Here is a 15,607-nt window from a genome sequence, read left to right on the forward strand (position 1 = left end):
CTGCGCATTGGCGCAAACTATAAAATTCGCAAATGGTCTTCCACTGTCGGGAGTGGTCGCTAAACAGTTTCCGGGTTCGCAAAAGCTGGATTAAATTCGCGCAAAGCAAAATTTGTTCACGCAAAGGCATAACTTTTCGCTTTGTGAATATCTTTTCCGTTACTGAATTTTATTACATTCTTCCGAATGGGCGTTTTATCTTATGCCGACTTTTTTGTCTCTGCGACAATTTTGTCTTGGCAAAATTTTTCGCAGTGGATTTTTGCCGCAGATTCTCAAAAAAATTTGCAGATGGTAAAATGCAGAATTTCGCTGCAAATCCATGCCTGGCAAAGAAATTAGCTCATCACTAGTTTCAACCTCAACAAAGGTCTTTTTCAAAGTGCACAATCCCAATCATAGTGATCAGCTGTACATGGTGAACATCAACAATAATATACATCATTTTGAACCCAAAGTAAACAAAAAACAAAAAAAATTTAATTAAAAATATATACAAATATAGACATCGATGCTAGTGAACAATTTTTTCGTTGGTTGTGGGCACTGTTACATTAGAAGGTTGTGTTTGGCCCATAGACCTTCATCTACGTGCTCCTAATTATTAAAAAGCACAAAGAACGATTAAATCCTTCGAATCGAACGATTTTCTAGGAAAGCTAGGAAAGCCTATGGGGACCTTCTCCATAGGCTAACATTGCACCTCGGTAGGTTTTAGGTGGCGAAGTAGGTGGTCGAAGTTTTTTTTAAAGAGACAGTACTTCGACTATCGAATAGTCAAACGATTTTTAGTTCGAATCATTCGATTCAAAGTGGAAGTCGTAGTCGAAGGTCGAAGTAGCCAATTCGATGGTCGGAGTAGCCAAAAAAATAATTCGAAATTCGAAGTAATTTTTATTCTATTCCTTCACTCGAGCTAAGTAAATGTGTCCCTTAGTCTTGTGTTTCCAGATTTCCCTGATTTAGCAGAGATGTTACAATTTTTTCATATTTATTCCCAGAGAATACTGGAGGAATATTTGCTGTGGATAGTGCGAGTGGAAATATAACGATGACCAGAGCAGCAGATAATTTGGGGATAATATTGTTGCAGATTATGGTAAGTAGAACTTGTTAAAACAGGTAGTGGAAGGGGCAGATGGACTAGACCAAAAGTTGCTTATACTGATGCTAATTTTAGTTGGGTTTGTGTAGAAAAGATGCATAAACACTTGCTGAACTACCAGAACTAACTATAAATGCATTTTTATTTCCCACAGAAATATCTGATGCCCCAGATTGAAACAAAATCATGTCTGGAACCATTTTAGGCTCCCAGAGTGATCCAACCCAACCCTCACCTTGTTTCATTGTAAAGAGATGGATTGTGGGACTTGAAGTCCATAGTGAGTGGTACACAAGAAACCCAGAATCCATAACTTCCCAATGGAACAAGCTAAGGGGGGGGTTGGGTCACTTTCAATCTGAAGAATTAATTATGTCCACGCAATTACACAAATATTTATTTCTAAAAGCTCAGATTTAAGCACCTTTTGTGCCTAAGCCTAACTGAAGGAATTCATGTCTAAGGGGGTTATTTATTAAAGTCAGAATGCCAAAAACTCAAAATTTTTTAGAGATTTATTATACCCGAGGATGGAAAAAGTAAGAATCCTAAAGTTTGACATCTCAGACCTACCGAGGTGGTATATAAGTCAATGGAAGACGTCCCTATCCTATTTGGAAGTTTCTGTGGTCTGCACTGGGTTTAGCCAGAAAAGCTGACTATTTTGGACATTCCGAAAATCTGAAAAAGCCTGAAAAATCGAGTGATTCAGGGGAAAAAAACTCTTTTTGTGCACGATTTTTTTGTTGTTTGTCCCCGAACTGATAAAGTTTTGCTTTTTTAATAATAAATAAGGTCCATTTGTGGATTCTAGTTTGGTCGGACTTTTTTATTATATAAATATAAATATTTATTTTGATTAATGTGTCCCCCAAGTTAGTATATTTTATCCAGGGGCGTAACTACAGAGGAAGCAGACCCTGCGGCTGCAGGGGGGCCCAGGAGGTATAGGGGCCCCATGAGGCCCTAATTCATATACAATTTCAATAAATATTGGTAAAACAGGTCAAACTCTAGACATTTGGGGGCCTGAAAAATAATTTGCTGTGGGGCCCAGTAATATCTAGTTACGCCACTGATTTTATCTTTTTAAAATGTTATATTGAATCTTGCGAGCAATCCACCTAACCTTATGGAAGAGTTCTACCATATCTTATCACAAGTATCATTCGCTACCTTTTCATAGAACTTCAAGAAAATTGGGTATATCATTTATAATGTATGTGATACTTTGTAAGGCTGGGATCCCCAACCTTTTGAACCCGTGAGCAACATTCAGAAGTAAAAGGAGTTGGGGAGCAACACAAACATGAAAAATGTTCTTGGGGTGACAAATAAGGGCTGTGATTGACTATTTGGTAGCCCCTATGTGGACTGGCAGCCTACAGGAGGTTCTATTTGGGAATACACCTGGTTTTTATACAACCAAAACTTGCCTCCAAGCCTGGAATTCAAAAATAATCACTTGCTTTGAGGCCACTGGGAGCAACATCCAAGGGGTTGGGGAGCAACATGTTACTCATGAGCTACTGGTTGGGGATCACTAAGGGAACATGGAACTCATACTATACATATTATCACTCAGCATTGTGGTATTAAATTGTTGGGACTTCTATGTCACTCCTAGGCTGCCCAAGCTGATGATTTGCTGAAATATGCAACGACCACGGTGCAGATTGAAGTTGTGGAAAAAAACAACCATCCTCCAACGTTTGAAAAGAAAAATTACTTAGGAACAATCCCGGCTCACTCTGCCATTGGCACATTAGTTACCGATTCCAGTAGCCCCAACAGACCCCTACAAGTGTTCGCTGCGGATGGAGATTTTACAGATGTAGGTAACGGGTAAATCTTCCTTGTAGCAGGAGTCACAGGCTTTTATATTGTTAATATTTATTGTTTTAATATTTTTCTTACAGTTGTTATATAGCCTTAATAAAAGCTAAGAAGATCCATGTCTTCTTTAGGCAACAGACGGGAATCCTTGTAAAATTGTGTGATAAGAAACTTAAATTGTAAGCTCTAATGGGGCAGATACTAATGGGAATGATATTCGACTGGGAACCCTCGATATTCGACTGGGAATTAAAATCCTTCGACTTTGAATATCGAAGTCGAAGGATTTTAGCGCAAAAAGACTGCGATCGAACGATTAAATCCTTCGAATCGAACGATTCTAAGGATTTTAATCCAACGATCGAAGGAATATCCTTCGATCAAAAAAAGTTAGCCAAGCCTATGGGGACCTTCCCCATAGGCTAACATTGGGTTCGGTAGGTTTTAGATGGCGAACTAGGGGGTCGAAATTTTTTTCTTAAAGAGACAGTACTTCGACTATCGAATGGTCGAATAGTCGAACGATTTTTAGTTCGAATCCTTCAATTCGAAGTCGTAGTCGAAGAAGCCCATTCGATGTTCGAAGTAGCCCAAAAAACACTTCAAAATTCGAAGTTTTTTTACTTCGAATCCTTCACTCGAGCTTGGTGAATTGGCCCCTAAGTGTGATACTGTCTGTTCCCAGGATTGGACTGGGCCGGCGGGGCACCGGGAATAAACCCGATGGGTCCCAACAGCCCAGATCCGCACCCAGATTTGCAAAATTCTCACTGCCACAGCCTCCCCTTTGTGAGTGGCCGCAGCAAAACATGCACACGCGTGCTGCGCAGCCCCCCAGTCTGTTCCAACCCATTGAGATGAATCACAGGCATCACATCAGAGTAATTGGAATATTTAGGGGATATAGTGGTTGAGAAAACCATTCCGCACGTGTAGAGTAAAATCAAATATCCAGCTTTATTGGGGTGATTAAAACAACAAACAGGCATCCATTACAGATGTACTCCTACCCTATGACATGTTAGGTCACCTGACGCATTTCATGCCTCTTTCTGGCACTTCATCAGAGATCCCTCTGATGAAGCGCATTTCATGCCTCTTTCTGGCACTTCATCAGAGATCCCTCTGATGAAGCGCATTTCATGCCTCTTTCTGGCACTTCATCAGAGGGATCTCTGATGAAGTGCCAGAAAGAGGCATGAAATGCGTCAGGTGACCAAACATGTCAACTGTTCAGTCCATACGACCATAGCACACTGACAAACAGGTTTCTGTTGCGTTTCAAGTGTTTTATTGGCTCATTACAGTAGAAAAAGGCAACGTTTCGGGCCGCACAGGGCCCTTTATCAAGCTTGATAAAGGGCCCTGTGCGGCCCGAAACGTTGCCTTTTTCTACTGTAATGAGCCAATAAAACACTTGAAACGCAACAGAAACCTGTTTGTCAGTGTGCTATGGTCGTATGGACTGAATATATGATTTCAACCCATGGCAGAGAGGGTAATTGACCACTAAGCACCTGGTCTGACGAGACGGAACACAGGGGTTGAGCACTTCATTATCGTGTCAAACATGTCAACTGGTCTGGTAAATGAACTACAAGCATACAAAAGTCTGATCTGAATGTGAATTTTTGTGTTTCAGAGGATTAATCCATTTTTAACATATGCAATCAATGGCACAACTGATTTCACAGTGTCCCGGGATGGATATATAAAAAATAATGCTTTATTTAGTTCTCCGGCTACAATAAGATTTTCTGTAAGTATCATTCATTATTCTTAGTTGTTCAAGGTTTTCATTTTTATTTAAAACCAATGAACATGATTAATGTATGCATATTGTGACATTTCTATTCTATATGTACTGTATATTGTGAGTGGCTCCCTAAGCTCAGTAAGTGACAGCAGCACAGAGCATGTGAATCAGTGAATCAGCAGAAAAGAAGATGGGGAGCTACTGGGGCATCTTTGGAGACACAGATCTTTACTGCTAAAGGGCTGTGGTTGAAGCACAAAACTATTAATAGGGAATAAAGATAAATATATAGGAAGGTCAGTGATCCCAATGTTATTAATAGGGAATAAAGATAAATATATAGGAAGGTCAGTGATCCCAATGTTATTAATAGGGAATAAAGAGAAATATATAGGAAGGTCAGTGATCCCAATGTTATTAATAGGGAATAAAGAGAAATATATAGGAAGGTCAGTGATCCCAATGTTATTAATAGGGAATAAAGATAAATATATAGGAAGGTCAGTGATCCCAATGTTATTAATAGGGAATAAAGATAAATATATAGGAAGGTCAGTGATCCCAATGTTATTAATAGGGAATAAAGATAAATATATAGGAAGGTCAGTGATCCCAATGTTATTAATAGGGAATAAAGATAAATATATAGGAAGGTCAGTGATCCCAATGTTATTAAATAGGGAATAAAGAGAAATATATAGGAAGGTCAGTGATCCCAATGTTATTAATAGGGAATAAAAATAAATATATAGGAAGGTCAGTGATCCCAATGTTATTAATAGGGAATAAAGATAAATATATAGGAAGGTCAGTGATCCCAATGTTATTAATAGGGAATAAAGATAAATATATAGGAAGGTCAGTGATCCCAATGTTATTAATAGGGAATAAAGAGAAATATATAGGAAGGTCAGTGATCCCAATGTTATTAATAGGGAATAAAGATAAATATATAGGAAGGTCAGTGATATGATCCCAATGTTATTAATAGGGGATAAAGGTTAGGGATGCACCGAATCCACTTTTTTGGATTCAGCCGAACCCCCGAATCCTTTGCGAAAGATTCGGACGAATACCAAACCGAATCCGAACCCTAATTTGCATATGCAAATTAGGGGTGGGAAGGGGAAAAATTTTTTACTTTCTTGTTTTGTGACAAAAGTCACGTGATTTCCCTCCACGCCCCTAATTTACATATGCAAATTAGGATTCGGTTCGGATTTGATTTGTCGCCAGGCGAATAAAACTCCCTGAATCTCCACGTGTGTCTAGGAGAGCAATAGTTTGATATTGGTTGTTGGGCCCCTGATAATAGGTTATCTAGGGGACCATTGCTGCCCCAGTCTGACATTGGGTTTTAATAAAGTAAACCACAAAAATAAATGAAACACTTTTTCTCACACAGGTATTGGCAGAAGACACCACAACTGGAGAAAAGGACTCCACTGATGTCGTAGTAGAAATCACTCCGAGTATGTATTCTTTCTTGCTCTCCATGGGGAATGTAACACTTAACAACAGACAGGGGGAATCCAGTTACTGATTCTGCACACGCGCTACATCGTTAGTGTATTTCTAATTGTTCTCTCTGCACTAGATTTACAAGACAAACAAAAATGTTCCCTCTCAAAATGAACAGGAACAGTTTTGTTAAAAGTTCTGATTTTAAAAACTACAAACAAAAAATTGCGCTGAACAATCCTCTAAAAATCTGATTTTTAGAGGACAATTCATAGCGAAAATGAAATCTGAAAACCTCTAACATTCTTTTTGATTTAAAAATGGCCCAACTGGATCAGCACGCCTCCCGCTGACTTTTATAGCACCTGACAACTTTTACTTGGAGAAGTTTGGCATGAAAGTCTTTCATGGTTTTTTTTTTCACTTGATAAATCTCAAATTTTTTGCTTTTTTCAGAAAACGGGCCCCTTTGTGTCGACAAAGTTAACTTTGTTAATTTTCTCTGCACCATGTAAGGGTTTAACATTAAGGCTTTTTTTGTGCTCCCTGCAAGGATGTACATATTCTTTAAAAAAAATAAAAATAAAATAAAAGCAGCATCTATTCTACATTGGTCCAATTTGCGCCATCTTGTCAATTTAACAGAAGTTATAGGTGCTCATGCCCCAGACCTACTCCCTAAGCTTAAGGTCTGGGGCATGTGTACCTGGTCCCACCTGCGATTGTGGTGAGTTTTCTGCAAATGTATACGTATCAATGGACTGTAAAGTCCTTAAAAGAACAGTTCAGTGTAAATATATAAACTGGGTAAGTAGATAATAAAACATGTTTCTAATATAGTTAGTTAGGCAAAAATGTAATGTATAAAGGCTGGAGTGAGTGGATGTGTAACATAATAGCCAGAACACTACTTCCTGCTTTTCAGCTCTCTAACTCTGAGTTAGTCAGTGACTATAAGGGGGGCCACATGGGACATAACTGTTCAGTGAGTTTGTAATTGATCCTCAGCATTCAGCTCAGATTCAAAAGCAACAGATATGACCCATATGCCCACCCTCTAGTAAACGGCGAATCAGTAAAACGCATTGAAACGCGTCGATTTTTATATGTGCGACTATTTGGTCCAAATGCATTAAAGTTAATGGTCTTCTGAATCATTTTGACACACGACAATTTTTATGCGCGTGTCAAATTTTTTTTCGAACGCGGCTGATTTTTCCCGGAAATTCGTATCTGACGTATTTATTGTTTGTGTTTCTATGGTGTTTAGGTGTAGCACCCACAACAGTTACTACAACTACAACTCTGGGACCAGGTACCACTACAACATCTGGAACAGGCCCCACTACTACAAAATCTCCAGGAACAGGTACAACTGCCACTACAACTCCTGGAACAGGAACCACTACAACTACAACATCTGGAACAGGCCCCACCACTACTAAATATCCAGGAACAGGTACAACTGCCACTACAACTCCTGGAACAGGAACCACTACAACTACAACATCTGGAACAGGCCCCACCACTACTAAATACCCAGGAACAGGTACAACTGCCACTACAACTCCTGGAACAGGAACCACTACAACTACAACATCTGGAACAGGCCCCACTACTACTAAATCTCCTGGAACAGGCCCCACTACAACTACAACTCCTGGAACAGGAACCACTACAACTACAACATCTGGAACAGGCCCCACTACTACTAAATCTCCTGGAACAGGCCCCACTACAACTACAACTCCTGGAACAGGTACCACTACAACTACTTCTCCAGTACAAGGAACCACAACAACTGCCACTCCTGGGACAGGTACCACCACAAGCACCACTCATGGGACAGGTACCACTACATCTACAATTCCTGGAACCGGTACCACTGCAACTACTTCTCCAGGAACAGGTACCACAACAAGTACCACTCCAGGGACAGGTACTACTATATCTCCAGGGACTGGTACTAGTACAACCACTTCTCCAGGTGCAGATACCACCACAACTACTTTACCAGGGATAGGTACTACTACAACCACTTCTCCAGGGATAGGTACCACAAAAAATACTACTCCTGGGACAGGAACAGCTACTACTAGATCTCCAGGGACAGGTACTACTACAACTACTTCTCCAGGGGCAGTTATCACAACAAGTACTACTCCTGGAACAGGTACCGCAACAATTAGCACTTTTGGGACTAGTACTAAAGATTTTTTTTCATCTAGCTCGTTCACATAGTCTAAATGTCATATAAACTCTTCTGTAGATTGTTTTTGTTGGGTCTCATAATCTATTCCAAACATCAGCCAATTTAGATTTTTTTCGGAAATAAGACAATATGGAGTCTGGCCACATGCTAATGTCAGGAATATTGCTGTTGTTGTTGGACTGGTGCCATGTTCCCTCGCAGAGCTTATTGATTACTTTTGGCTGCTCTTGGGAAAGGACACAATCGGGACAGCTCAGCTTTATTGGTGGTTGTTATATATGCAAGAGGGATTTTATATATTTTTTTGGATTCCCTTTTTAAAAACATGGATATAACTTTGTTTCTAGTTCATCTTAGTTCTCTGCTTGAGGTTGAGCTTCTTAGACAAGCCTGTTGCCAATGAACATTCACAATAATTTTACCTGCCTGGCTCCTACTCTCACAGGATGAAGCCTGAATCCTTCAACTAACATGACATCAATGGGGCACACAAATACTGTATATTGATTTATACAAGTAATCTTGGTGGTACCTGTTCCAGAAGTGGTAGACATGTCTGTGAATGTATCTGGACCCTGTGTCTTTGTTTTTTAACTCTACATTCCATTCTCATTTTCCTCTTTTCTTAAGGCTTTCAGTGGTGCTCTTACTATGCTCTTTCTATGACTTCTGTTAATGTCTAGTACAGGGATCCCCAAACTTTAGAACCCGTGAGCAAAGTTCAGAAGTAAAAGGAGTTGGGGAGCAACACTAGCATGAAAAATGTTCCTCGGTTCCAAAATAAGGGATGTGATTGGCCATTTAGTAGCCCCATGTGGATTGTCAACCTACATTGAGACTCTGTTTGGAAGTGCACCTGGTTTTTATACAACCAAAACTTGCCTCCAAGCCTAGAATTCAAAAATAATCACCTGCTTTGAGGCCACTGGGAGCAACATCCAAGGGGTTGGAGAACGACATGCTACTCACTAGGGATGTAGCGAACGTCGGAAAAAAAGTTCGCGAACATATTCGCGAACTTGCGCAAAAATGCGAGCGGTTCGCGAACGGTTCGCGAACCCCATAGACTTCAATGGGAAGGCGAACTTTAACATCTAGAAAAGACATTTCTGGCCAGAAAAATGATTTTAAAGTTGTTTAAAGGGTGCAACGACCTGGACAGTGGCATGCCAGAGGGGGATCAAGGGCAAAAATGTATCTGAAAAATCTGCCTGTTATTGCAGCAGTCAGCAGATGAGATCAGAAGCAGGACAGCTGCCCACTGCAGCTACATACAGAGCACTGCAGTAGAAGGTAGATTACTAGCCAGCAAAGCTACCTAAGCTAAAATGTCCCTCAAACCCCTGCAGACTTCTGTCCCTCCAATAACAGAGCAGTATCAAAACGATTACTAGCCAGCAAACTTTCAACTGTCCCTGAAATCACTAACAGGCAGCAGCTCTCTCCCTACACTATCTCTTCAGCACACACAGGCAGAGTGAAAAAACGCTGCAGGGCTTCGGTTTTTATAGGGAAGGGGAGTGGTCCAGGGGAGAGCTTCCTGATTGGCTGCCATGTACCTGCTGGTCTGGGGTGAGAGGGCAAAAAAAAGCGCCAACAATGGCGAACCCAAAATGGCGAACGTCGCGCGACGTTCGCGAACTTCCGGCGAGCGCGAACACCCGATGTTCGCGCGAACAAGTTCGCCGGCGAACAGTTCGCGACATCTCTACTACTCACGAGCTACTGGTTGGGGATCACTGGTCTACTATGTGTGCTCTTATTACTGTAACAGTTTTAACCTGTACTCTAATTGCTGTTTTATATTTACTTTTCCTACTCTATGTGCCCTTACCTAGAATATATGTCTCAATTCACCATATTCTCATATGTCTCAATTCACCATATTTTATTTTAATCAGAAGGAGATAAGGTACCAGGAGGTGGTTACAGTGCCACAGATATGGCCGCCCTGGGAGCCACCCTGGGAGTGATTCTGGCCTTGTGCTTAGCTGGACTTGGATTCCTCATCCATAAGCATTACGGAGACCAAATAAGAAACAGGATGAGCAAAAGCTCTGGCGATGTAAGTCATTTAAATAAGTACTGTGTTTCCTCTTGTCTGGAGGCAATGTGTGACATCGTAAAAAGCAAAGTTGCTCTTTAAAAGTCTGGGAAAAGTCACTGTATCCCTATAATGTTCCAATTAAATAGTGAATTCACCTAATAGTATCAAATGTTGCATGTGTGCTGCAAAGCTATAATAAACTCATTAAAGAAACCCAGAAATATTTAGCACTTTATAACAGGCAAGTGGCACGGGTTTAGTTCAATGGCATAAATCCAAAATTGCAGACAGCCTCTTTCATTCTTTTTAGATCTCATCAATGCAAAAAATTGGAGCATAGCTTCTGAATTTCTGACCCGAGAGTGACCATTAAGAGCCAATAGGCTTTTACTGAATTTAAAGTAAAAAGTAGGGGTTTTCGGGCTAGGCCTCCGGAACTTTTCTGGTACTTTGTTTTAGGTTTTCTCTAAGGCCCATACCATGGAAGCCACGGCACTTATTATGCACATGCCTGAGCCTCAACACGGCAGCTCACACTAGGAGCTCCCTCCCGGTGTTGGTGTCCTATCACTGGCTGGGGTAATTTTAAAAAAAACTCTTCCCCCAAACCAAAGTGTGGACTTTATTAGCCCACACCTTTGATGGGGGAAAAATTTTAGGGTGACGGGTGCCCTTGAAAAGCTTGGGATGCCAAATGGGGGCCCAGTAAACTGCGCCCCAGTAGTGAAGTGCCCAAGGCACCTTCTCTTCAGTGTTGGACTGGGCCGGCGGGACACCGGGAAAAAACCCGGTGTTCCCTGGCCATCATGGCCTGCAACTGGCCCAGACCTGCTCCCCCGCCTGCCCCATAAAGAAATAAACCTGCGATGTGTTGCTCGCTCTTACACGCGGTGAAATGTGTTTGCAACGTGTTCGCGAATTTGCGCGCCAGGCCTGAGACTTGGAGGATGGGAGGGGGGCCCCGAGGACTGCCAGGAGGGCCCTTCATTTGCATCCTTGGTGGGCCCCAAGACTCCAGTCTGACCCTGCTTATCTTCGTAACCCTAACTCCAGACATGAGGCCTTTATTGGTGGCCAGTGGCTCTGGAAGCATTATTGGTCATGGGGGGATTACAAAGATTTCCATGTTTCCAAAAATAATTCCCTAAATGAGGTGAAAATTCCACTTGTATAAAGCCTTAGGGAGTTGTTATTGTTACATGACATGGTACCCCCTCTTATTGGACACCAATGGATTCCTTTTTATTTTCCTTTTGTAAACCTTGATGATTTACGTTTCATAAATGGCTAGCCCTGAACCACATATGCATATATATAAATAAATATATACAATGAGATACAGCCAAACAATTCCAATTCAAAACACAAATTCACTCTTGGCTGGAGCATATTTCAATTTTAATTATTTTTTTTTATTTTAGAAAACAAAAATGACAGTCAAATTTGTGAAATGAGGGTTTACTGATGGAACTATCTTTTAATTTATAATCAGTTTTAGTCCCTCAGGCTTCTTCAGTTGTTGCATTATTGAACAATTTTACCATCTCATTCTTTCTAGAACTTTGGAGGTTCTGAAGACAGGACTGAACAGCTCATAGATGATGATGATGATGCAGATGATCCTAATTCTGGTTCGGCTGAAGTAATGCCTACCAGTATCAGTTATGGTGTTGAGAATACCGTTTCCAAAGATCCATTTGTACCAGATTTAGTTTTAGGGGCCTCTACTGCAAATGTATTTGCAAACGCGGAGCCATCAAATGTTCCTCATGCCGAGAAGCCAGAAGAAGGCTCTGACCCAGATGACAAGAAAGAAGTGAAATCCATCCTCACAAAGGAGTTTAAGGAAGATCCAGGATATAAATCTGTGTGGTTTAGGGAAGATGCCACACCAGAGGTTGTAGTGATTCAGGGGGTCGAGGAAGGAGAAGCTGATGATGGTGAAACTGAGGAAGGATATAACCAAGATGATGATGATGATGATGAAGACCAACTAAGCCCCAACTTCCTTGGAATGAACAATGATAATAATTACTCTGATAATTTCTCCCAACTTTAAATATAGTCCCATACTACACACTATCTTGACTATGCCATGTGTTGGCTTTAAACATTGGGGACCAGGTGAATTTACATTGGTTAGAAGGCATTTGAGAGGTACAGGTATGGGATCCATTATCCGGAAACCCGTTATCCAGAAAGCTCCAAAATTATGGAAATAATAGTCTCCATTTTATCCAAATAATCCAAATTTTAACAATGATTTCCTTGTTCTCTGTAATAATAAAACAGTATCTTGTACTTGGTCCCAACTAAGATATAATTGATCCTTATTGGAAGCAAAACCAGCCTATTGGGTTTATTTTATGTTTATATGATTTTCTAGTAGACTTAAGTATGCAGACCCAAATTAAGGAAAGATCCGTTATCTGCAAAACTCTAGGTCCCGAGCATTCGGGATAACAGGTCCCATACCTGTATTATTGACTGCCAATGTACATTGTAATCACCCTAGTAAAAAATATTCTTTAATAACATTCAAAACTGTCATTGACGTAAACCATCTTTAGCTTTACTCCCCTTTCTGACTTGAATGAGAATCAGGATGGTAAATATCCTTATCAATACCCACCTACCAGTATAATTGTATTGTAAACCATAGTCCATAAAGTGGATATTCACCTTTATAATGACATGTAATATCTTTTATTTCAAAGCAACTTTTTAGTTGGTTTTCATTATTTATTTTATGTTTTTTTTGTTTTTTTTTAGCCTTTCTGTTCTGCTTATTTCCAGCCTTAAAAATCCTTCCTGATTGTACGGGGTCCCTGATGGTGATGGGCGAATAAATTTGCCAGACGCAAATTCGTCAAAAATAGACGGGCGCATAAAAAAATGGTTGCGTGCGAAAATTCTTCGGACGTCCAATGACTTCAATGCATTTGGACAAAATAAAAATTGTCGCACGTCAAAATTATTCGGACGTCCGTTGATTTCAATGTGTTTTGCAAATTTGTTTCGCGAATTTCTCTGTATTCGGTGAAACGGGACAAATTCGCCCATCACTAGTCCCTGACCCCAGCAGCCAAAATACAAATTGACAGTGAGGGGCCGATTCACTAAGGGTCGAATATCGAGGGTTTAACCCTCGATATTCGACTAGGAATTAAAATCCTTCTACTTCGAATATCGAAGTCGAAAGATTTTGCGCAGATAGTTCGATCGAAGGATAATTCCTTCAATCGAACGATAAAATCCTTCGAATCGTTCGATTCGAAGGATTTTAATCCAACGATCGAAGGAATATCCTTCGATCAAAAAAAGTTAGCCAAGCCTATGGGGACTTTCCCCATAGGCTAACATTGACTTCGGTAGCTTTTAGATGGCGAACTAGGGGGTCGAAGTTTTTTTTAAAGAGACAGTACTTCGACTATCGAATGGTCGAATAGTCGAACGATTTTTAGTTTGAATCCTCGATTCGAAGTCGTAGTCGATGGTCGAAGTAGCCCAAAAAAAACTTCGAAATTCTATGTTTTTTACCTTCGAATCCTTCACTCGAAGTTAGTGAATCGGCCCCTGAGTGTTCAATTGTACCGCTATACTTTTTTCTGCTAATGCATTTAAGTCAATGGCTGTTTTTTTCTTGAGTTGACTTTTTTGTCAAAATGCATTAAAGTCAATAGCTGTTTTTTTCTTAAAGGAGAACTACACTAAAGTATTGCCGGATCTTCGTGTAGTCTTCGAGTCTCTTTGCCGTCACAAAGCCTGCCGGCGCATGAGCAGTTGGGCCAAGTCAGAAATCGGGCTTCAACTGCCCATTGCGTTGAGACCTGAAGACTACACGAAGATCCGCAAGATGGCGACTGGGAGCTCCGCTGCGCTTCTCTGTATTTAAGTGTGAGAATTTTTTAAAGGAGTTTTTTTTTATACACTAAAGCACATCGTGGGGAGGGGGACAATGCCTGGAAGCTTAAGGGGGCTTATGGTAGGGGGAGGGTTAGTTCTCCTTTAAGGAAAATTTTTTTGTCCTAATACATACATCAAATGTGCAGATTGCAAAATATATAGGCTTATAAATATTGTCGCGGCCGGCGAAATTGACGCACATCAAAATTATTTTGACACCCATTGACTTCAATGCGTTTCGCAATTTTTTCGCCGTTTTGCGAATTTCGTTGTAAATTTGCTAATTTTTCCGCGAAACGGGACAAATTCGCCCATCACTAGTCACAATTGTACCGCTATACTTTTTACTTCTATTTAGAACGAATATAATTTTTTTTATTCATGAAGCCCTACCAACAAAAGCTTGAGTGGAGGCATTCTCCAAAAACATCTCCCTGTCTGAATTAAAAAAATATTACCGTTAATATGGAAGTTGACCTTCAGATCTGTGCGTTCATTATATGACTGATCAGTGAGCATCGCTTATTTATAAAGCGCCAGTAAGTTACTCAACGCATTCTGGCAATTCGTAATAAACAGGGTCTTCCTGATTGGTTGCAATTGGCAACTGCACTTTAAATTCTTGACTGCAATTTTTAATGGTTACAACAATTGAAATAAATGACAGACTAGTGTAAGTTTCTTTAATTGTATTATTTTAGTTACCTTTGGGAGTCAAGAGTGGCTACTTCTTGGGGGTTATTATAATAACAGATGACCAGTGATTGTTACCTGCTGATATGTTGGTACAGGTTACTACAAATAAAACACTAATCCGATCTAGTTGTGCCTTGCGGAATTTAGTCCCCTTTTGTTAGTGGTTCCGTGTATAGGGGTCCCACCTAAATCGGCAAGATGAAAATGGACTGCACCTCCATGAAAATTTAAAATTCAATTTTATTTGTGGCTATTAAAAAAAACAGACACATCATCACCTGACGCGTTTCAGACACATCCAGTCCTTAGAAATAGGCCACAAATAAAGGCCCTGTTATTGTATCACCCCATGTAATTCCTCAAGGTTTAGGCCAACTGCAACGTAAGGTTCTCTGGCACTGGCCTTTTTTAATGTATTTCTGTTAGTTGGTGTTTGCGTTTCACCGCACATTAACACATGAGTTGTGCACATTCTATCCTACAGTGAGAGCACCCACTGCACCATAATAAACCAGTGAACCAAAGGATACACAGTACATAACAGATACGTACTACTATAGTTTATATAAACAAGCTGCTGTGTAGCCA

At 40.4% G+C, this 15,607-nt stretch overlaps 1 protein-coding gene across 4 annotated transcripts in view; it reads left to right on the top strand.

Moving 5' to 3' along the window:
• Window positions 1–13,137, top strand: part of cdhr5.S (cadherin related family member 5 S homeolog) — a 28,147-nt gene extending 15,010 nt beyond the window's left edge. Inside the window, exons 9-15 of one of the 4 annotated variants that reach the window (XM_041591350.1) lie at window positions 1,002–1,099; window positions 2,733–2,939; window positions 4,584–4,700; window positions 6,103–6,169; window positions 7,429–8,271; window positions 10,272–10,435; window positions 11,976–13,137. In XM_041591350.1, coding sequence (XP_041447284.1) covers window positions 1,002–1,099; window positions 2,733–2,939; window positions 4,584–4,700; window positions 6,103–6,169; window positions 7,429–8,271; window positions 10,272–10,435; window positions 11,976–12,476 — 1,997 coding nt within the window. In that variant the 3' untranslated portion in view covers window positions 12,477–13,137. 4 annotated transcript variants of the gene reach the window in all.
• Window positions 13,138–15,607: the final 2,470 nt, after the last annotated feature.

This window comes from Xenopus laevis, chromosome 4S, assembly GCF_017654675.1.
Source record: "Xenopus laevis strain J_2021 chromosome 4S, Xenopus_laevis_v10.1, whole genome shotgun sequence".
In the NCBI taxonomy this organism is placed as follows: Eukaryota; Metazoa; Chordata; class Amphibia; order Anura; family Pipidae; genus Xenopus; species Xenopus laevis.